At 42.9% G+C, this 23,402-nt stretch overlaps 2 protein-coding genes across 11 annotated transcripts in view; both read right to left on the minus strand.

Annotated features, from left to right (window-relative positions):
- The window catches only part of EPS15L1 (epidermal growth factor receptor pathway substrate 15 like 1), a 57,094-nt gene extending 44,647 nt beyond the window's left edge, over nucleotides 1-12,447 (minus strand). For all 6 annotated transcript variants that reach the window (XM_059719813.1, XM_059719812.1, XM_059719817.1 and 3 more), the window contains exons 1-10: nucleotides 12,381-12,447; nucleotides 7,127-7,168; nucleotides 6,830-6,919; nucleotides 5,203-5,250; nucleotides 3,998-4,093; nucleotides 3,525-3,587; nucleotides 2,420-2,545; nucleotides 2,085-2,144; nucleotides 976-1,212; nucleotides 242-399 (exon numbers count right to left, since the gene is read on the minus strand). In XM_059719813.1, coding sequence (XP_059575796.1) covers nucleotides 242-399; nucleotides 976-1,212; nucleotides 2,085-2,144; nucleotides 2,420-2,545; nucleotides 3,525-3,587; nucleotides 3,998-4,093; nucleotides 5,203-5,250; nucleotides 6,830-6,919; nucleotides 7,127-7,168; nucleotides 12,381-12,410 — 950 coding nt within the window. In that variant the 5' untranslated portion in view covers nucleotides 12,411-12,447. The remainder of the gene's footprint in view (nucleotides 1-241; nucleotides 400-975; nucleotides 1,213-2,084; nucleotides 2,145-2,419; nucleotides 2,546-3,524; nucleotides 3,588-3,997; nucleotides 4,094-5,202; nucleotides 5,251-6,829; nucleotides 6,920-7,126; nucleotides 7,169-12,380) is intronic.
- Nucleotides 12,448-13,091: 644 nt separating this feature from the next.
- On the minus strand, nucleotides 13,092-23,172 carry CALR3 (calreticulin 3). Of its 5 annotated transcripts, none has more exons than XM_019484753.2 (9): nucleotides 23,116-23,172; nucleotides 22,356-22,457; nucleotides 20,388-20,591; nucleotides 19,464-19,558; nucleotides 18,127-18,336; nucleotides 16,233-16,346; nucleotides 16,004-16,147; nucleotides 15,264-15,356; nucleotides 13,092-14,450 (listed from the first exon to the last, which is right to left on the minus strand). In XM_019484753.2, exons 2-9 carry the CDS (start codon nucleotides 22,405-22,407, stop codon nucleotides 14,283-14,285), a joined length of 1,080 nt encoding a protein of 359 aa, XP_019340298.1. In that variant the 5' UTR covers nucleotides 22,408-22,457; nucleotides 23,116-23,172; the 3' UTR covers nucleotides 13,092-14,282. The 5 variants fall into 5 exon arrangements, with proteins under 5 accessions (XP_019340298.1, XP_019340299.1, XP_006259561.2 ...); XM_019484754.2 differs by lacking the exon at nucleotides 23,116-23,172 and adding an exon at nucleotides 22,922-23,107 and having other exon boundaries at nucleotides 13,092-13,936; XM_006259499.4 differs by lacking the exon at nucleotides 23,116-23,172 and adding an exon at nucleotides 22,922-23,107.
- Nucleotides 23,173-23,402: the final 230 nt, after the last annotated feature.

Below are 23,402 nucleotides of genomic sequence, written 5' to 3' on the forward strand. Positions count from 1 at the left end.
CCTATCATTACAATGACAAAATAAGGCGGGACGTGTATTTTCAAAGTGGCACAGGACTCTAATGCTGCCTAATTTGCAAGGTCTTAATCTGTATAGAGAAAAAAAAGGGAAAAATATTATCTGTCCTACAGTAAAAAATACTAAAAATACAAAAGATAATAGATGTAAATGTCAGCAAGGGAACTGTTAGTTTCAGATTCTGTCTATGGCAAAGAAGACAGAACTCGAGATGAAACCTTACCATATGTGTGCCAAGAGATTCTGAGAAAGTCCTGAGTGCATAAAAATATCCTTCACTTCTTGACCACTCACATAACCATCCATGTCCATATCAGTTTTTAAGAAGATTTCATCATATCGCATTTTGTCAGACATTGGTACCACCCAATTCAAAGATGGCTGTAAAAATAAATGTCATTAATTTAGCCAAAAATCAAATGTACACCTGGGTTCAATCATGCCAGATACAAACCCACTGCAGCTGGAGGTGCTCAGCATCTTGTACGATTAAGTTTGTCACCAGCATACAGACATTTCTCTTCCCTTCGTTAATGTTTTAGGATTTATAACATATATGACAATCTTAGGAATAAACTGATTCTGTCAAAAACCATGTTTCTTATTTATACACGGAATAGGTAGGCTGAGAGGAATTGTTAGTATCAGGGCTCCACATTGCAAAGGTAGAGATCCATATTTGAGTCTCAGGTGCAGATTCATTCCTCCTTTGGTGCTAGGGCTGAAGCAGAATTAATATTTTTCTGGCACAAGCCCAAACTGCTAATCATACCACTAAAGGTAATGTTGAACAGAGTGTTGTGACAAATACAACTTACAATTTTCTGTTCTAGCCACCCTTTTGTCACTGAGTGCTTTTCAAGAAACATTAGGGAGAAAAATTATCCAGCAAGAAGTAGTTTATTTATTCTGTAGTTCCCTGCAAATAAAATTAAAAACAAAACATGAAACTTGTACCTGTGCTTGTTTGATGCTGTGTTTGGGAGACAAACTCCCGGTACTATTTAGGCTGTTTACACTGCCATGTGATGGAGTAGAACGAAGGCTGTCTTTAGGTGGAGGGCTTGCAGGGAGAACAGGAACTGCACCAGGAAAAGCAGGTGCCTTCTTTCTTTTGGAAGGTGGAATAAGTGATGGGGGTAATACTGAAGGAACTGGCTCTTTCTCAAGAGCTCTATAAACCAAATGCATTGCCTGTAACGGTAAAGGCAAAATCCATCTATAAAACATGTTAATAAAGAGGAACACACACAAAATTCCAAATAGCACATATCTAAACACGAGAGAAAGAACACGACAGAAAAGAGATATAGGCCACAAGAGACATATAGATGGTCAGGAATGTAAGGGTTTAAACACTGGTAAGTAATAGTCAGCAGAGGTTTTCAAGGAGGAACAGCATTTTAATAGCTGTATTTTGAACGACTCAGAGTAAGGACAATGTGAGCAACAGGAGGCCAGAAAAGAGGAAGCTGTAACAACAAACAATTTCAGGAAGCAATGGCACACATTTACGTGGTCAAACTTTCTGTAAATTTAATAGAAAAAATTTGAGCTGGACAGGACCTGAGGTGATCACTTTGTACAACACCCTGGTCAAGGCTTAGGCAGGGATGATCCTGCCTGAACCACCTCAGACAAATATTTGTCTAACCTGCTCTTAAAGGCTCTTAAGGATGGAGATTCCACAATCTCTCTAGGTCATCTGTTTCAATGCTTAACTACCTTCATAGGGAACAAGTTCTTCCTAATGTCCAATTAAATTTCCATTTTTGCAATTTGAGACTCCTCTTGTATCTGCATCCACAAAGAATATTCCATCACCATTCTCTTTCTAACCATCCTTCATATATTAGAAGGTTTTTATCAAATCCCCACTCCGTCTTCTCTTCTGCAGACTGAATAATCCCAGTTCTTCCACAGTTTTCCTGTATGTCATGTTTCCTAGGCCTCTACAAATATTTGTTGCTCTCCACTGGACTCCTTCCAATTTGTCAAGTTCTCTTCTGAAGTTCTGTGCCCAAAATGGAAGCCTCACCAGTGCTATTTTGGAAACAAAGACGTACCACAGCAAATTCATCTTTATCCAGGTGTCCATCTTTATCAATATCACTGAGATCCCAGACCTATAGTAATTTAGACACAATATAAGAGTTCAGAAACAAATTTAAAATAGTGAAAATACAAATTAACACACAGATTTTTAAAAATGGACCACTTACATAATTGCCTAAATAATGATTTGAAAAGCTTAACTTTTGCCAGCTTTTAACAAGAAAGGCGTATATCTGAAATACTGCTTGTATTTAAACTACTGCTATTATGACCAATTACATTAAGTATTTAATTTCACAAAACCAAAGTTAAAGGAGGATCTAGGTAACACTTATGGGAGACTTACCCTTCCTAGGATATCAAGAGGTAGTTTTGAGTTCATCAGTACTGGTTTTACTTTGTCTCCTGAAAGTAAGCCATTTACTGGCAAAAGGCTTTCAAAAATACCATCAAACTTTGCTTTTTCTTCCACCTAGTTGGTAAGAAATAGCCTGAATAAGTAAAAAAGTGTGCCTGTGTGAGTGTCAAAAAAGAGATCTTGCAAAAACTCAGAGACTGGTCAGTAATCTATCATTTTATCTTTCAAGTTTTCATGCTATACACCTTAAGCACTCTATTGTACTTAGTTTTAAAAGTCATGGCAATAACTTTTGGAGATTATTCTCTCTGCATGAGAAGAAGTTTTTGGAAGTTTCAAAAAGGGATTATATCATAGTAGCAAAACTGATGCACAACATACAATAAAGTTTCTTTAGCAGACTGGAAAGACAAATGATTGTGTTTAACATCTCTGTGCCCAGATTTTAAACTATGCAACTTTCAGAAATCATCTACTTTACTAAGAACTGTTATTTTCAGCAATATTGTTCTCTACCTTAGACTATACTGTGCAATGTGGAAATGTGTTTTTAAAATAATTTGATCATATATCATCCAGAAAATAAATTTAATTTTAAGTTTATAATCAAAATTTAAAATTCACAAATTACACTCCAAACTACTCTGTTCTATGAAACCAGAACACGGGCAAAAAATACTACGTGCCAAGGCAGCGATGGACTCAAGTTTCAAACAGACCACACATGGAGATGGATTTGGTAAAGATCTTCACTGATCTACAGGTGGCTCTAAGTCCAAACGTTTTCTGAGCATGCGTTCCATTCTATCCATCAATTCTTGCAAAAAAGCTAAACAAAGCAAGGCTCTGAGAACACAATCTTGACTAACAATATCTCTTAACAAAATATTATGTCAAATGTTGACAGAAGTTTATCACAAGTATAAAATACATACTAATATTGTGTGTCCCATGTGCCCAAGTCTACTTCTATAATAGAAAGGTTTTCCAATGTCTAAAATATAATTTTGCTAACAAGAAAATAATCACATTAACAAAAAGACACCTTTTACATGCAAAGATTGGATGCAAATGCACTATCCTGTACACTTACCCTAACAGCCCAGTGACTTTCTGTTGAAGGAGGAGTGATCAATAAGGGGCTACCACTTTCATGCTAAAAGTAAAATAAAACAGAACAAGATTACAACATAACATTATCACACATGTCAACTTTCTTTTTATTGCCTAATTCTCTTAAAAGTATCTATACATATGAAATATATACACATATACATTTTGCCATCATGTGGGAGGACGGGGGTCACTCTTGTATGTTTTATGCAAATAGAAAAACAAATTAAAATGTCAGATTAATTTGTATTACTCCCACCGCTACAAGACTCAGGCATGGACAAGTTCCCTGTGGTGCTAAGTTCTATATACACACAAACCAAGAAGGACCCTGCCCCAAAGAACTTACAATCTGTGTCTAGCTACTAGTAGTCAATCTGTAAGGTAAAAAAGACTATTCTAGGTTTCTTTTTCTGTTTTTAAGTTTAATTTCTGAATTTAAAAGTTACTTACAAATTTAGGAAGTGGCACAGTCAAAGTTAGATTGCTCAAGGTAACATCATGGCCATTCTGTGCACATGCTACGAGTCGCAACGCAACAAAGAAACCCTAAAAATTCAATGGACAAGGAAACTCAGTGTATTCTACTGAAGCAAGGAACTAGGCTAAATAATTATTTTTAAGCAGAATCATCTATATACTGTTTTTTATAAAATGGTAAAGGTAACTTGGCTAAGTGAAAGCACAGGAGCAGGGATGTTCAACTAATTATACTCTCATTCCAACCTGTTGGTTTAATGTATTTATTCAAATCCAAGAGGAGATTCCCACCCTCCACTTCCCATCAACAAGTGGGGGAGGGGAGGGGCGGGGGCCTCATTTTGCATTTGAGTACTGGCCGGGGAGGTGGCTGCTGCAGCCCTGACTCTGGGGCAAAGCTGGAGACAAGCCATTGCCTTGGCTGGGGTGGGGTGGGGTGGGGTGGGGTGGGGGGGCTGCAGGGATAGGGGCACATGAAAGGGGAAGAGCAGGGGAGATTATGTGGTGGGGGACTTGGAGGGAGTATGGGGGAGACCGCACAGCCCATCCTCCTGCTCCCTGCTCCTCTCCCCACCCCCCACTTAGTTTCTACTCTGGCCCTGGTGCAGCCCAGAGCTGCTGCTGCAACTGCTGCTTCTGCCTGGCTGAGCCAGGTCAAGGCTGAGGCCACTGCTAATTGTCCTGGAGCTGGAGCCACTGCAGACGGTAAGCAGCTGGGCGACAGGCAGCCAGGAGCAGGCACAGATTAAGGGGGTAAGAGACTGGGAACCAAGGGGTGGGGGTCTTGCCGCCTGATCCTCAACCTCTACTTTCCCTGCTGCAGAGGCGGGGACGAGGTGAATTTAAGATGACCCCCCAATTCAATGATATAAAATCATACCAATGGAAACATCTCCAGTTTACTCTTATTAAAAGTTTCTAATTACACTACTCTTGAATGGTAGATATACCTACCATATATATATATATATATATATATATATATATATATATATATATTTGGCTTTGAGAAGTACTGGGAAAAAAATCCCCGATACCGTAAAATATGCAAGAACACACTTAACTTGAAAGGGGCTTAAGTACTTGCTTAAAGTGATATTCTGAATAAAAACGATTTCCTGAATCAGAACCCAAATTCTAGAGCCATCTGATTGATCTATGCTAGATATTTTTTATACCTGTTTATCCAAGTATCCTTTACCCTCTGGGTCAGCCAAATCCCATATCTATGAAAAAAACAGATAATAAAAATCAGGCTCTAAAATTCATTATGTTGGGGAGTTCAAATATCAAACATTCATACTTGAATTGTCTGCTGGAAGTTTCAACATCTGAACTACAAAGATTAAATTTTTACATCATTAACAAAATGTAAGTTAAAAAACAAAATGCTCTTTAATTTAAAATCTGCTTCTCCTTCACACAGTTTCTAATCCAAACCTCAATGAAGTCAATGCCTTCAAGAAGCTCTGACCCACACCAAATCTGATGCTCTCTTGCAGCATCATATCACAAACAATACACAAAAAATTATGATCCGGCATTTTCCTGAACTCCCTATTCTTCAGGGGATTACCGTTCCAAAATGCTGTAGTCCTAAATCTGCAGGCAAGTGAGAGGAAGCAATTTTCTAATACTTTATTAAATAACTTTTTAAAAAGTTTATTCGCCTTATTGAATAATTAGTCAGTCATTAACTCTTCTGTCCTGGTGCTTGGTTTCTTACTTTCTATTTAGTTGTTATAGTACTATCACCACCATATTGTCTGAGCACTTTCCAACAGGGCAACAAGAACTGCAACTATTTTCTGGCACTTCTACCTTTAATAGCTTTAAAATCTACCCTCTTCTGACATCATGCACTATTAAGGCGTTTATCCAAACCCTGATCATTTCTCACCCTAATTACTGTAAATATCTTTTATCCTGGATTCTCACTTCTCCCATCTTTAGATCTGTACAAATATGGCTGCTGAAGACATTTTCTTCTACTGCTGCTTCCTATACATAATCTCATCTTTGCATATTGTCTCTGATAACGTCCTGTCTCTTTCCTTCGGATTCACTTTACTTTTACTAGTCTAGTGGTTTTCAACCTCACTAGACTCAAGGCACCCCTCGGAAAATACCAGGTCATAGCTTTAATTTATTTTTTGACTATAGAAAACCAATAGAGCAACTCTTAAGTTGCAAAAGAAACTTCAGAAATGTACACTGATCCTTGCAGTTTTTCTGTCTCAAATCTCTGAGTTATCTTGTGAATCATGTGTAGGTGTTTGCACACCTAGCAGTGCTAACATTGCATGGCACTTTGCAGGACCCTGGTTGAGAATCACTATACTAGTCTACGAGGCTCTAGGTATCTCTGTTTTAGTTCTGGTGGTACCTACGTTCTTTTCAGTCATACTGTCTTAGTGCCATCTAACGCATTGACTCATGTTTTTAGAAAAGTCTTCTTATATGCCAGGTTGCCTCTTTTCAAGCACTCTCTTGGCCCCCTTCCTCATTAACTATCCTGTCACCTTCCCAATTCTCAACCATTCTATTTGCTGTGGCCTTTTGAGGCTTTCAAAAAGTCCACCAAAACAGAGCTTTGGTCTAGTGATGTTCTGGGTGGTAAAACAGATCTATAGCTAACTTTGAATTCGGAAATATGGAGCTACAGTGTATTGCTCCCTCTCTCTCTCTCTCTCAGAAAAAAGTCCATTGAATATCAGCTTGGATCATGGTGCATAAAAACAATAACACACTGTATGCACATCCCCCCACATCTCTCTCTCTCTCACACGCACACACTTAACTTACTTTCCCAAGGATGATGTCCGAGAGACCTGACTTTTTAAGAAATAGAGCTGCTTCACTAGCCCCAACTCTCCCTGTGTATGTGGGATCTACCTGCAACACAAACATTAACAATTCACTGAAGTAAGTTTACTACAAAAAACAAGAGGGGAAAAGTACAAATTCCCAGTTTCTTAGACAGACAATATTAGAGCAATACTGACATTCAGCTACCATAAAGCTGAGGAAGAGAAACTGGAATGAAGTATGGGAAGCAAGAGAAGCACTAAATTAAAAAAAATTAAAGTATTAAAAACTTACTTGTTTGTAGTATGTCTCATACAATGGATTCCCAGTGGAAAGCTAAAAAGAAAGAGTAAAAAAAAAAAGGATCATAATCAAATAACTTCCACTTTGACGGAGTGACAAAAAAGCACACACTAATATAACACAAATCAGTTGGAATTACAATTTTTGGACCCCTTCACAAAAATCTATTATGCTCGTTATAAATGTAACACTTGAAATCTAGGAAACTACAAATGACACAGTGAAAAGTCTAATTTGGGCACACTGTATGCCCTGGATACTTATGGAACATTTTTATAAGCTTATATTATACATAGATACATATACACCCCTCCTCTCCCCCATAAGTTTTTATAATTATTCTGGTAACAGTAGTTGAACTACACTGTTCACTTATTTTTCATGTTCTTATCTTTTTATTTAATGTTCCAGTCCTATAAACAGCGTTGTTCAGGTAGATTTCTATGCTTGAGGATCAGGGTGTGTCTGTTAACGTCTACCACACACACACTTTTTACATGTTGAATGGACAGGAAAGATAAAAGCCCCAACACTCATCTTCTCATTTGCCTCCCTAAAACTTCCATAGGTCATCTCTGGTCCAATCCATAAATTTGGTCACATCCCAAACCTGATCTTTAGCTTGGATCAGGGGTGAGCAAAACACCGCCTGAGGGGCAGATTTGCCCCACTAAGGGATTTGACCCGGCCCACAGCTGGTCCCTTGGCCCTGTCCAGCCCAGACGTGGGAGGCAGCCTGGGTTGTGGCGTGTGCGGCCAGTCTCTGCCGTTCCCAGGTATGTAGCAAGGTGTGGGCAGCAAAGCAGATGGACTGGGCTTCCTGGCAGCCCAGTCTGGCGGCAGCTCACTCTGCCCCGCTGCTTCTGCCAGTCTACTCCGCAGTCACTGATGGGGATGTCAGACAGAGTAGGTGGGGTGGGAAGGTGGGGTCTCCATGAAGACTGGCCTGGGAACCCCGGGGGTAGGGCATGCAGAGCTGGGCAGATGGGATAGGGCTGCAGGCAGGCAGGGAGTGGCATATGGGAGCAGGACAGGAGGGTGGTGACAGTATGGGGCCAGTGACTGGGGCAGAGCTGCAATTCATGCCCTGTCTGTGGAACCAACGCCCCCAGTGGTGGGTACAGGGTTGACAACTTGGGGCAGGACAGGACCAACTACCCAACCCTCCCCCCAACCTGCAACAGCTCACTGAAACTCCTGAAGCAGCCCTCCAGTCCAAATAATTGACCACCCCTAGCCTAGATGTTAAGCACAAGGATATCAAAACCCATCCACTGTCTTGGGCAGATCATCCACTTCAGGGGTGCTCAACCTCTGGCCCACAGGCCAAATGCAGCCCAGAGAGCCATGGCACCTGTCCACTGGGACTCCCCATGGGTCACAAAGTTTGATACCAGGGGAGCAGAGGCTGTTAATATGGCCACCCTCCCCCCTGCCAAATGCCTAGACCCCGACCCTTGTGCAGCTGGTTGAAGCCAAACTATACCCACTTCCCCAGGCCACCCTGTCCACTTCTGGATCGGGGCTGGGCCACACCCCTTTCCCTCCCCATTGGGTTGGGTTGGAGCCTGACTACACCTCCTCCCCTCCTGTTGGGGCTGAGCCATGCCACATCCTTCTCTGCAGGGCCAGGCTGGGGCCTGGGCACACCCTTTCCATCTGCCGGGTCAAGCTTCTTCCCCCTGCAGAGCTGTGTTGGGGCCAGCCTGTCCCCCCTACATCCTCCTCTGTGTGGCCAGACTGTGCCACCGTGCCTGCCCAGTCACCAGGTCAGGAACACTGGCTGGATCCAGACCAGGCACTGCCAATCCAGCCCACTCAGCAAAAAGGTTGGGAACCACTGATCTGCTCATTAAGGCAGAGATCAGAGACCTTCAAGCTCCATGGCAACAAGAATTTTGAAAAGTCTGATTTGTTCACATTATGCTATTATCATTCTAGCTTTGACTGTGGACAATCTAGTTGTTAAATTCAATCAATTTTTCCTGGTCAGTGATGAACTGACCAAAGACTTATGATCTGTAATTCACAAGAGCAGCAAAAGGTTGATAACCACAGCAATTCTGACTGTTAAATTTCATGTCCCAGCTCCAAAGCACAGACCCACGAGACAAACAAAAAGAACAATAAATGACCCCCCCAAAAGAGCAAAAAAAAGCCTCCTTTGTATACATGTGAAGAACAACATACTTTTCCCTTATTTTGTTTTCAAAAATAACCAAACCATTTTTGCAACACTTCCTATTTAAAAAAAACAAATCTAAGGGCAGGCAATTGAGTTACAGAAATTCTGCCAAAAACTAACGGCTTACACAAAATCTTTATATGACTTTATATGAATGCTCCTTAGACCTGGTCCTGTAAGCTCATGGGCATAACTTAACTTTCAACAAGAGCAGCCTTACTGATTTAAACTTTTTGTGATTACTCACAAGCTTAATTTTGCACATGTATTTTCAAGAGCAAGAACCTAAATGTATAAAATAGCCATAACACTGTAATAAGACTTGATTTATTAGGAATGTTATAGTAATACTATGACAGGCGTGGGCAATTATTTTGGCAGGCGGGCCACTTAACGAGTTTTAGTGAGTACACAAAATCTTTTGGAAGACATCATTTTAACAAATTATAGATTAAAAAATCATATATAAAAATCAAACATCTACTATAACATATTTTAATTTAAAAAAAAATTGCCCTGATTTATGTTTTTTTGAGTAGTGTATATAGAGATGATTGCATAATATCTCAAAATAAAGCCGTACTCTTGTATATTGTGTTTGGGGGAGTAGGGTGTGTGTATGGGTATGGGGGGGGAGAATGTGCATGTCTGCGTGGAGCTGCCTGTGTGCTGGGTCCTGGGATACGGCCGGAGGTGGGGGAAGGCAGGAGTAGCACGGAGCAGAGCCCACATGGGCGGTATGGTGCCAATGCAGGTATGGTGCACCTCTGCCCGGCCCACGGCTGCCCCTGTGGTGCTATGCGTGGGGCCAAGCCCCACCACTCCCACCCAGGGCAGCCCATGTCGCAGTCCTGCCCATACTCACTTTGCGCCAGGAGGCTCCTGCCGCATCGTGCGGTGCTCTGGCTCCAGATCCTGGCCACCTTCCACCCGCTTGGCCACCCATGGGTGGCTGGTCATCATGCTGGGCAGGCGGAATGGGTGGAAGGGGGCTGGAAGCTGGAGCCCCACATGCTGAGGTGGGAGCTACCCAGCTGCGGATTGCCCCCTGGCACATATCCCCCACCGCTTCCATGTGCTACCTGCTGACCGGAGCAGCACAGCTAGGGCAGGAGGAGGAGGAGCTGATCCAATTTAAATTGTTTTAAAAATGAGCACCCAATCCAATTTAGTTTGCCCAGGTATGGATCTTACACTTAGACCCAGTCTCAGTGACTGGAAATCAATCTAAACCTGTAACAGTATAGAAGTCCAGTACATACAGACTAGTCTAAAAAGGTGGAATCAGGTCTAAGATAGACCAGGATAGATGTACACTCAAAAATAATCCACCAAGGTTAGACTGCTGCATTGAACTTCAGTACAGTTACCTGTGCAGCCCCAGTGGCTGGGCTAAACATACGTCCAATTATCTTTAATTTTAGGTCTGATTAACTTTGATTAATGTCCAAAAAGAAAATGTTTTATAGTCCTTTTAAATGACACAATGGACAGATTACAAGTTTTGCACCCAATTTGACCATAAACAAAAAAAGGCAAAACTCCTGAAAGTGTGACTTACGCCTGTTTTCAGCACACCTTTATGCTATTTCCTAAGCTGATTATCAGTACACATATGCCTAATTTTTTTTTACCAGGAAGCTCACTGGACTTCCTATTATTTTTAAACAGCAATAGTGAGTGCAAGTTCATTACTTATGTCCAGTACAAGGAACATGTAGGCTTGCATAGCACAGTGGTTTGCATACAAATAATAAGAACAATAATAATTAACAATATTCTGACTGCTAAACAGATTCATCAAGGTGGCAGAAACAGTCAGTATGATCAATGACCAAACAGCGCTTGAAACATTTGAAAAATTATCAAGACTTACATGATTTCGGATCAGGAACCCAATCCAGCAAACAAAATTTACTTTAGGTTTATAAGTTCTGAACAAAAAAGGACTCATTTTGATTGTGGACTGAAAAGCTTTCACCTCTGGCAAAAACGCACGCGTCTGAGGGGATTGCTACAAAGCTATTCTCCAGTACAGTTTTGCGTATCCCCAAAAACTAGTGGAGAAAGGCATAATTTTGAACTCAAGACTGGAAATAAGAGACTAGCATTTAATCAAAAACAAAATGTATAATGTTTTATTGGTAACTCTTATTATGGATTCTCAAATATTGCATTATGAAGATAAATTTCTGGCAGTGGACACTCAATATACAACGTGATGCTGGTTGAATTCAGAACTCTCTCTCATAAGAAATAGATTTAAAGATGTGCTTTTACGTATGTCTGGCATACCAAGGGCACGTCGGCTCCCGCAGTCCTGACTGACCTGGCACAGTGCCGAAAAGCATCTCACTTTTAAGGCAGGGGTAGTTTTTTGCTCTCACAGAATATCAGTTAGATGACATTTGGGGAGGGCCGGGCACTAAGCAATGCCAGCGCTGTTATTTAAAGGATAAGAAAATAATTAAACAGCTCAGAACAAGATGCGGGCAGGCAAGAATGCCAAGCCTCAGCGCAGCCTGTACAGCGGGGCTGGCCTTGCCAGGGGCAGGGCGGGGCGGGGCGGGGCGGGGGGCCCAGGCCGCGCAGCGCTGCCCGTCGCCGCAGGGCCGGCCGAGGAAGCAGGGCGCCCCCGCAGCAGGTGCCAGGCCGGCGCGGGGAGGCCCTGGCGCCAAGCCGAAACAGCCGGCACTCCCGGGACGAGCCGGGCGCAGGCTCTGCCCCGCCCGCCGCCGCGCCCCACGCTCGGCTCCCCGGGACCAGCCTGGCCTCCCCGGGCCGGGCCGGGCCGGGCCGCGCCGCGCCGCGCGGGGAGCCGAGGGTGCCCCGGCGCCCCCGGGCTCAGCCGCAGCGCAGCCCGCCCCGGCCCAGCGCGGCAGTGGCGCCCGGCCCGGCCCGGCCCGGCCCGGCCCGGCCCTACCAGCCGGACGTGCCCGCGAACTAGGAGCAGCCGCCCGGGCCCGGCTTCTCGCGCGCCAGCGCCCCTCACCCGCGCCCGCCTCAGGTGGCCGCGCCGCGCCCCCGCTGCCCCGCGCCCCCGCGCGCCGGGCCGGCTACCTGCTGGCTGAGAGGAATGAGCGCCGCCATCTTCCTCCCGCGGACTCGGGCCGCGGCCGGGGGGCGGGGCGGCCAGGGGGCGGGGCGAGCGATGGGCGGGGCGGGGCGGGGCGGGGCGGGCTCTGTCTCTCGCGCGCGCTGCCCGGACAGGCGGCCGGCTCGTCCGACCTGCAGCGGAGCCCGGCCGAGGCCCGAGCCACAAGCCGGCCCTTGTTTCCCCAGCAGCCCCGGTCGGCCTGCTCCTCCGAGAGGTCAAGTGCATGCACGTCTCACTGCTCCGCCTGCTCCGCGCGGGTCACACCTTCCTGCTGACTTCTCTTCTTGCATGGACGTGTCCTCGGTTTCTATTACAACACAGACTCCTTCCCAGGGCTTCTGCTGTCTCACTCCCCTGCTGGTCTGCCCCTTAGCCAGCCCACCCCGTCCATCAGTCTCCTTCCCCCGCCAGTCAGACCAGTCTCCACACCGGGCTCCCCCTTCAAATGCCAGTGCCCCCCCGCCACGCTCGTTACCCGACTTGTCTACCCCCAGCTCCTCCCCTGTCTCACTGTTCATGAGCTGTTACTAGAAAACATTTGAAGTAACTCAGTCAAGATATTACACTGAGGATTATTAGGGCAAGTTCCACTGCTTGCGTTTCTGAATTCCTGGATAATAAAACAATCTGAATTTCAGCTTTTGGACAACACCAGAGACTCACTCACTTAACTCTTTGCTTTACAACGTATCATTTATTTTTACAGCATTAGCCTGGAACTGCCAGAGAATAAGAGACAATACCAGTGTTCACAAGATATGGCAGCTGTTCTGGCTTCTCTGAACAAGATGTGGGAAACCTACTTAGAGGCATCTGAAGTTAGATGCCTCTAAGTCACAGGTCAGCAACACCTCAGGAGCAGCAGGCTGGGATTATTTTTCTGATGCCACTCCTATTACTTCTTCCTGCTGTCCAGGCACCATGCAGATGAAGATGTGGCATTTTAGGCCAGCCAGAATAGCTCCACCAGTCATAGGTTGCCAACCCCTAGCCTAGGCTAGGTAATTAGCAAGGGATAGCAAGTGTTTAGATAAGATAGGCCAGGCTTCTTCCCCTGCTTCTCCATCCCTCCCCACCCTTCAAAAAGCTTTGTTCCTTAAAAGAAAGTAACAGCTACCTGAAGGGAAGATCCCTCTGGTAGATCTGCAAAGGAAACATGATGGATACAGGGAGCCAGGTAGTCATTTTAGTCAGAAGTCAGTCAGAAAGGAGGGCAGATATTCACCTTTAGAAACTAAGATTTCACTTAGGTTAACCTAACAGACCAGTTTGTGATGGATTTCTTGTTCCCACAATTTCCCATTCAAATGGGTTATTCATTTTTGTTTTGGGGTTTGTTTGGGTTTTTCACGCTTGGGAACAGCAATCCTGAGGTCAGCAGTGGAGTCGGCAGGGAGGCTGAAGTGTTCTGCCACAGGCTTTTGTGTCTTTCTGCAGCTGATACAGAGTACGATAGTGAAAGGCCTCCTTTGGGAGTGAGAGGACCGGATAGTCCATCTTCAGAGAAGCAAAGTCAACACTAAAAGTAACACATTCAAAGTCTACTGTGCAGTAAAGCTTCCCCTGTAGAGACCCACTGAGTAGAAATCACCCTTCATTGAGAAATACATTTGGTATTTTTATTGAATTCCATTTCAATCTAACATTCTTAGACTAAGAAGCCTGACTTAATAAAATATTTGAAAAAAAAATTGATAAATTAATAATATTTTAGCCAGGCTCTCAAAACAAATTTTAACTAGTATTTGAGTGCTTGTTACTAAGGGAGGGTAGCAGGAGGGAACAGGACATCAAAACCTTTACAGCAGATTTAAAAAAAAAAGCAAACCTTTCCGATAGTTCCACAAATACTTCACAAATAAGAATTAAAGCTCTTCCTTCTGGACAGTATTCCTCCCTAACTTACTCTTTCCTGATTCTTTTTTCTTTTCTACCTTCTTGTTAAACCTTTCCCTGAAGCGTTTTTCTTCTTCTGCCCTTTCCCTTTTCTTTTCTTCCTCAGCCTGTTTTATGTTCATCACCTTTTCAGGGTCCTAAAGAGAAAAGGACATGGAGGGGTTTTCTTTGTCCAAGTCTGCAAGGCCTTCTGTTCATTGAGCTTTACATTTAAGTCAATGGTAAGGAGTTCTTTATAGAGGAATTGCAAGATTAAGGCCTTTATTAGTAACAGGCATCCAAGATTTTTCAAGTTTTTTTGTGGCTGGCAAAGGTTTGCGGGAGGGAAAAGTGAGTGCACCAAGACAGGAGTGACTATAAAAGCTCAGCTTTATGCCAGTTTTGGGTGCCGTAGCAACTCAGAAGTAAGCATAAGACAGTACTAGCCCCTGCAGAGGAAGATTCTAGGTACTATATTTATTCAATGTTTTGCAAAGAAGCTGCTTTTAAAACATGCGGTAACTTAGGCTTGTGCTGGAATAAGAACTTGATACTTGTATAGCCAACAAACTCACGTTCATTTAAACAAAGATTCATTATTCTATGCACAGATTGTATGCTTGGCAAGTGTTTCAGAAAGAGATGAGAACCAGTCCATTTGGTTTTGAGCAACTTTTTCTCTCTCCTGACCCTGAGCTGCTCTATGGGCTAGAGACCTCTGGCAATTTATTAGGACACTCTCATGGACTGCAGTCCTATTTGGAACCTCCACAGAACTGTACATTCCTTTTACAAGGGTTTGAGGGGAGATCCTAAAAAAGCAGCCTAATAGTTGTCTTTTATACTGTTTGTGTCTGGGGACACTCCTTCTTTGACTCAATAAAAAGCGTAAGACAGACCCCTTTACATAACTCCAATCCTTTAACTTGATAATGAGTGGCTAAAATAGGGACAAGGATTTAATTCATTACCTTGGTTTCTCCCCAGGTTTCATATCCAAAATCTTCTGCATATTCTTCATCATCTGTGATCAAGAAATTATCAAAAATTGTTCCAGCTCTCACCTTGAATGGAAGGAGAGAAGGTTGGGTGGAAAAAGTTAAGCTAAAACTATATTGTCAGGGAACATGATTATTCCTTTTAATTACTTAAAATATAGGATGCTGCTGAATTCTACATTTTGCACATAGTCCCATGAATGCCAGAATTGTACTCCAGAATACAAGGCCCTGTCATTTCTTTAAATGAAAGTTGGACACTCTAGACATTTTTTTACTTCCACATTTGTCCATAGTAGCTTGGATTACTAGTTTGGAAGAAAAAAATATGTACCTATCATCATACGATACTTGAGCATAAGTAAAGTATGCACTGAAGAGTCACATTTAGTAAAGTATATGAAAACACAAGAATGTTATTCCCTCATTTTTCATTAAATCTTGAAGTCATCAGCATTAGAGCAGTGGTTTAATTAGATCTGTTTAATGCAATATTTGACTTCTATGTAAAACACAGCCAATTACATATTTAAATGAAGGCAAGTTAAAAAGCGGGGGGGGGGGCAGGCTGACACAGGTATTAGCTAACCCCTACCCTTCCTACACATTAAGTGACATTTACAGAAAAAAGTTCGACAAACACCTCTGTAGAGGCAAGGAATGGAATAAGTACTTTAATTTCTAGTTACCTGCAGGAATTTAAAACAACTGACCTGCCAAATATCTAGTCCAATGACACTAATGTTCTCATAGCTGAGAATGTTGAGGTCTGGCAAGTAGTTTGGATTGTCAATCTGTGGATGGGGCCAAACTCCTTTATAATTAGGGTTATTAATCTTCCTTGGTTTCCATTCACCCTACAACAAACCATATGATTCTTGATACCTTTGGCCAAAAGAACAAGCAGTTTAAAGAAGTTATACATGACTAGAATGATTTTACTCTGTACAGTGGATTCTTGATCATAGGGTGTCGCCATTCTCCATCAGTCACACTGTTCCAGTCTTTAGATCTCTCGGCACTAGTGTCTGGAATGTATTCAGGTTCATCCCAATCCTTTAAAATATATAATAAAGAAGATAGCAATATTAACACAACTTTATATAATACGTGCAAGAGACATTACCCAACCAGTTCAAGAAAGAAAGAAAAATATACCTATTATCCTTTGTTAAAAGATTAAACAAGTTAATCTGTCAGAAAAGGAAAAGCCTCATTTGCTAAGGTCCCTGGCAGATGTCATTAAAGGTGTGACAGAATTTGATCTGTGATCCCAGCAATTGGGATTCCTGCCATGCAACACGTGTATGGCAGGAGGTGTGATAGTAGGATTGGGGAGTTGGAATGCAACCTTGCTCTGTTGCCAGTGCAGGACGCATCCAAGACCACAATCCCAGGCTCCCCCTAATCCTGTAAATAGCAAGCTGGGTGCTCAAGTCTCCTCCCATGGCTGGGAATGCCAGTCAGCTACTCAGCGCTAGCCACATATTCAATTAAGGGGAAAAAAGGACACCAGCTACAAAGGTATTGCATATATTTTTTTTAATAACTTTGTGTCTTATTTGGTTTCATTGTGCTGTTAATTGCACAAACTGGCTAATTAGCAATCATATTAAATATAACATCTGCCAGGAGCCTAAATCACCAAATGCCAAAGATCTCAGTTTCATAAGCCTAACAAAACCGGGATGGCATGTAGGTGTAGGTGTGGCACATGTAGGTTAATGCTACCTGTATTTCAAAATTCACAACACAATCAAAGTTTGAAGTGGTTTAGTACAATCCTGTCCTGGTCATTTGGTTCTAGGAAACACATAGGAAGCAATGTTTTCTGGAAAGTTTTACTAGATCAGTAATTTTCATTAATACATTTCACAAGGTGAACCCAGAGATGTTAAAAAGGAATGCAGCTGTTGCCGTGTTTCCGAGTTATTTTCAACAGAGTTGCTCCATTATTTTTCTGCAGCCAAGGCATGAAAACCAAGAGCTGGCATTTTCCAAGTGATGCCTTGAGTCTAAAACAAGGTTGAGAGCCACTGTACTCAATACCAGCCTCCTTATGCATTGCTAGTAATGCATAAGAAGGCCACTATCTAGTCCCACCACAGGACCCAGGTAAAGCACTTGCATTAAGTAATCAGCTTTGCATGATGTGCAGCTTCTATTCAGAGAATCACGTGACCTAGACAATTCTTCTGTGTTCCAACGTTCCAGAAGTCAGAACCAGAAAGGGGGTGGGGGGTGGAATTCCACCAGAGTAATGATAGACACCCTGTCCCTGAAACGGGATCAGCAAATCCATCAGAATGCTTCACATGCAACCATGGTCTATAATGCGAAGACCAAAACAGGCCTGATCCTAGACTCGGGTTCTGTATGGGTTCATGTTCCTCTTTTCATTAGCATCACTTAGTAGCCATGTTCTGGGTACAAACATCCGCAACTTCTGGCTAGCTCCTACTGGAAACATCCGTGTATAAGCTGTGCATTGCTGTCAAGAGTTTTGTGCAGGCTTTTAACAGTGTACGTATGCCCTTGTGATAAGTGCTCAGGAAGTCTCTGGTTTCACACTGCCAGCAGACCTCTCCTTGATTCCTAAAAGTTAAATGTCAGAATACATTAAGTAAATGCCTAGACAAGCAGATAGCCAATAGGAAAAATGAATTGCTTCACTTTGAATGGGTAGCTGAAGTACACACAATAATTTTATTTGATAAAGTCCATTAAATTTGGTATTATAATAATCCAATATTTCTGATAAGGATGCATCCCTATAAATGCAGGGTAAAGAATCTTAAAACAAACTAACTAACTAACTAAATAAAAAGGAAACCACCTCTGGCTTGACATCATTTGGATCATCAATTTGGGCTATATCATCCCAATCCTGAGGTTTCTTCACTGTAAGATCATTTATTTTCCTTGGTGGCAAGAAATCCCAGTGATCTTCTAGATTACCCGACTCAACCATTTCATTATCAATTTTCACTTTGTATGTCTGATCTGATCTTAAAATCAGTGTGTACAAGTGAGTAAATCCATCAACCTGTAACATTTTTAGAGTTTAAAAGGAGTTAAATACTTTTTACTACTGAGAACAGGTAGTTTTAAAAATAATACTGCATTAAATCATAGTCTATGTACTATGTTCAGCTGAAATATCAAGAGAAGCTTAAAAGAACTTTTATAGATGCTAAACATGAAAATGCTTAAGCACAAATAAAAGTATTTTCAATACTTCAAGAATTGGTCATGAAAAATTCACTCAAAGTAACAATGAATTAGTCCAGAGTCAAGTTTTTCCCATTTTGGCCAGAGGAAGTAGGGCAATGCTCAAAGGAATTGCCCTGCGGTGGGGAACAGACAGAGAGGGAGAAATGGACATTTATTTATTGGACTGCTTGTTCTTTTTTAAAATTGATTCATGTGTTTCTTTTGAGGAAGGGGGCTGGGGGAGAGAAAGGGGAAGGTAAGTTTAGAGAACAGTCACAGTCCCCCTTTGAGAGAGGGAGATACAGGCTTGGGAAGGACTGTAAGGAAGAAGACAAGACAACTCCCTTGGCTATGAAGCAGGGGAATAGGAGTGAATAGTAGGGCATGCAGGACCAGAATTTTTAAAAAGTATTGAACATGAGGTTGGAAAACTTGTGTGCAGGAAGGGGCAGGAAGGTTGTACCTTCTTATTTAAGATATTCTATTTTGTTTATATAGTTTTTTGCTTTTCTCATAAACCATCCTAAACCTTTTCTGGGATAGCTGACAGTGACAAGATAAAGAAGGAGAAATAAGCATCTCTCAAAGTTAGAAATATATATGCAACCTATCAATGCAGGAAGATGCACACATAGGATATTACAATTATACAAAAGAAAGTGTATGAAAAATCCAGGAAATTCAAGTTATGGTTACCCTTGAAAACTTCTAACGTGTACTTTGTGGTACAGGCTTCCAACCCCTGATTTAAGAGTAATGTAAGTCTGGGGGGATGATATCATCTATTTTCCATACAGAAGACCGTGAACCCCTGCTTTAAAAGCAATACTGTAATAAAACTACAAAAAAAGTCACTACCTAATACTTCCCTAGTGCATTTAATACAAGCCTGTCTTTACAGTTTTATAAATGTATTTAAAATTCACATAACTATAATTTTCAGAAATATCAAGCATTTACCTTGCACCTGATTTGTTTCTTGATTGGATAAAGCTTATTCTTGTAATTTAAGATAACATGAACTTTCTTTGTTTCAGATCCACAAATATCTGGTCCTTAAGAATATAGAACATGACTTTTGTTTTTAAATTGTTTTATACGCATACACCTCTTTTGGCTAAAAATCAAAACACCATACACCATAACCCAACAGGCACTCTTCCATGTGGTACTTGTGCATCTTTTTTTTTTTTTTACTTGCACAGTTATTTTTAAGTTTTAGGTCAATTGCAAAAGTTATATTTAGACTTTGCTAGCCACATGTTGCATTCTTAATCCAGGCATTAAACACACAATTAAAACCAAATACCACACATGCATATACAGAAATCCTTTAACAGCAGCAGTTATCCATAGTCCAACTTAAAAGGAAATTTTTAAAAAAACCTCTCAACTGATAAAGCATCTTTGGCTTCAGTTTTACCCTGAGGTACACAAATGTAATGTATAAAAAAAAAAAAAAATCACAGAAAAGTAGGGTTTGGAAGGGACCTCATGAGGTCATTTAGTTCAAGCCAAGATCTTCCCCCATCTAAACCATCCTAGAGAAGTTTGTCTAACTTATTCTTAAAACAACCTTCCAAGGATGGAGATTCCATACCTCTTATTTAAATGGATCTGCAATCAGGGGAGGCACATTTTGGACTACAGTTAAGGTTTTCAAAAGCTTTAGTGACTGCAGTGACCTTGCTAAGCATTTAACTTCATCATAGGAGAGTTCCATACACTTTTAGTTCATAGCTCTGAAGCAGTCATGAGCACTTCTCATTTGCATTTTGATCAATGGTGTTTCAAAGGATAGCTCAGGCACAGAATTAGTGACAAAAGTCAAGGCATTCTAATTTAGTTGAGGCATTTGAACAATGTATGTATAACTAAACTCACCAAACATAATGTAATACGGTGAATCACTACTCATGTTTTTTTGATCCAAGTCTGAGGAAAATAGTTTTATATATCCACCACCACAGTCTATCTTTTGCTCATGTTTTACTGTATATTGAATGACTAGAGTCTTTCCTTTATTGTTAAATGGTTTAAATCGTGATGAGATTGCATAAAATTTGGAATTTTCACAGGTTTGCAGACCTGTAAAGATATTAAAGTTTGCATATAACAACATGTCAGTTGTACGCGCATGCACACAGTTCAATTTCACCCTTCCTCCCCTCCAATCTGTGGATAACTAGACATATAATAAAGATAGAACTAACTGTATAGGCAAATAAGTCAGTCTTGACTAAGAAAAAGTCCATCAGTTGGGCGGGTACAGATTTGCTATATAAATTTAGAGATTTAATTCTTAATTTAACCGAGACAGAAATTCTCTTATTTACACTATTATTGATATTGAGTTGCTCTCAAACTATAAAGTCATACAAGTGAAATCAAGAGCAGAATTGGCTGCGTTTTCAGTGGAGAAAAAAAGCTGTATGTCATTCTTCACTTAACTGAGTACAACATAAAACCAAAAAGCACAACCAAACTATTGCCCTCAAACAAGACATAAAACAAAGCAGACAGTTACTTCTATATATTTTAACATTGTTTAAAAATGACATAGCAATAAGAATTAAAATACAGTTAGTCATCATGCCATACTGTTGGATTAATAATCCACATTAAAAAAGAACACAACAACATTTTTTAGATTTTTATCATGATTGATCTGCATGTAGGGTAGATTAAAATTAAAAATATATAGCTAACTAAAATTAGAGATCTATAGCATAGTGTTTAGTGAATTGGAGCTCCCTTCATCAGATACTGTGAAAGGAGATGCAAAGAGCAGGGTATAATGCCCTAGCATCAATATAGACCACATCATCACTGGATTAACAGACTATAATATCCAAGGTCCATTCACCTGCAGCTCCACCAATGTCGTATATGCCATCACCCACTTACAGTGCCCCTCTGCTGCCCGTGTTGGGCAGATGGGACAATCCCTACGTGAATGAATGGACACCGATTTGACATCAGCTCCAGAAAAACCCAAAAGCCTGTGGAAGCATATTTTAACCTCCCTGGCTACCCTGAGGTCAGTGCTTAGGCAGCAAAGCTTTAAAAACAGATTTAAACTGAAAACTGCAGAACAAGAAACCATTGGCAGACGGGATTGTTAAACATGGTTTAAACGGAGGCTGTGGATTCTTATTCCCATTCCCTGGATTCGTTTTTGCGAGCCCTTTGTTCCTGTGGGTTGATTGCTTGTTTGCCTCTCCCAGCACTGCTTCCCTCTCTTCTCCCTACCTTTCGTATTCGACACTCTCTCCATTTTATACATTGCTTTGTGCACTTCCTTTCACGGCAACTGAATAGGTGAGCTCCGGCTAAAGAAACCTGTATATAACATACAATTAAGTGAGTCTATAACAGGGGTCGGCAATGTTTTTGGGCAGTGCCAAAAATACCCTCAACCTGGACTTGTAAGGTGTTGGTGTGCCAGGGGTGGACAGCAAGGGAGCTGCAAGGGGCCCGATCCTTGTTGTGGCAGTGCAGCCCCGGCCCTTTGTCCGAGGCACGAGGGCCAAGCAAAATGCCTCGCATGCCACGCGTGCTGGGGCTTGCCTACCCTGGTCTATAAGGTTCAGGTCTATCCTGCCTTCTGCTTGACTTCAGGCTAACACAACCAGCTACATCCCCACTGATCTGTCAGCAGGGCTCTAGGACACGTCGCCCATCTAGAAAGCAAGGACTTCATGACTGCTAAGCTGGCCAGAGGTAACGTTCTGAGGAGATTAATGCAAAGTATTGCTTATGAACTTGCTAAATGTGCAGAGACTAGACATTTGCCCATGGCGTTTTGCAATTAAATCATTCCAAACAACACTTTCATTCCAATTCACAAACCTTTATCTTTGACAGGGTCTCCATAAAATTTTCCAGCGGTCAGTTTAAACATCCCAAGGTCAGGTTTATGTTGAGAATTCAACCATCTCCTTTGCCAGTTAACTGTCAAATTAATTCGTTCAGGTTAAAATGGAAGTGCTAGGCTTCTGAACAATGTAAGCGACACCAAGTCTGTCTTAATCAGTTACATAAACACACCTCTCCCGACCTTGAATGTTTTCCTGAGACTTGGGGCTGTGGCTACATAGTACTTGGCAGCCACCACCAGGATTTCGGTAGGGGAGCCCTGCCGGGGACAGAGATGACTTCCTGGGTAGGAAGCCCCCGCCCCGCCCCGCCCCGCCCCGCCCTCGCCCTCACCTCGACTCAGAGCAAAGCGCTTTGCTCTGGGACAGCGGTGCCGACAGCCAGCGCGCGAGTGCCGCCATGGCAGAGGCGAGCGAGGCCCGCTTCGGCCTGCAGCCTCCCAGCCACCCGCCACGAGCTTCACCCGGGGCCAGGACACCGCTCCGCCGCCCGCCCGCGGAGGCTCAGCGGAGTCGTCTTCTCCGCGCCCCCGCCCGCACCTCCGTCCGTGAACTCCTCGCGGAAGTGCACGGCAGCGCAGGCGGGGCCAAGCACCGCCCCCAGCAGCGCGGCGCGGAGCGGCAACAGCAACGGCAGCGCCATCGGCCCGGGCCCTCCCGGCAGAGCCCGCCGGCGGCGGCGGTAACGGACGCGCGAGCTCGCGCCTCAGCCGCTTTCTCCTCGCGCTTCTTACCAGAGCGGGCTCCGATTGGTCCGGACGCTCACCTCCTTTCGGGACAGGATTGGTCCGCATTCTCGCCCCGCCCCACCCGACCCCACCCCACCCGCTGCTGGGGTCAGCGCTGATTGGCTTCGAGCCGTGGGGGAGGGGGGGAGATTCCCGGGCCCGCACTAAGCAGAGAGGGGAGCTCAGCCAATCTCCCGCCCCCTTCGGAAGACAGCACTGTCATTGGCCGGACGTCTCTCGCGTGTAACCAATGACAGGCCGTCGCTAAGGGAGCGGCACTATGGACAGCCAGG

Source organism: Alligator mississippiensis, chromosome 16, assembly GCF_030867095.1.
Source record: "Alligator mississippiensis isolate rAllMis1 chromosome 16, rAllMis1, whole genome shotgun sequence".
Lineage (NCBI taxonomy): Eukaryota > Metazoa > Chordata > Crocodylia > Alligatoridae > Alligator > Alligator mississippiensis.

Bases quoted from the DNA above. Each gene is read 5' to 3' on its own strand.
- CALR3 (XM_006259499.4), bottom strand. From the start codon at position 23,024: ATGGCGCTGCCGTTGCTGTTGCCGCTCCGCGCCGCGCTGCTGGGGGCG. The intron at 19,559-20,387 runs GTGAGTTTAGTT...TATATTCTTAAG, and splicing joins ACCGTATTACATTATGTTTG to GACCAGATATTTGTGGATCT. The intron at 15,357-16,003 runs GTCAGTTGTTTT...CTTCCATTCAAG, and splicing joins TTGGACTAGATATTTGGCAG to GTGAGAGCTGGAACAATTTT.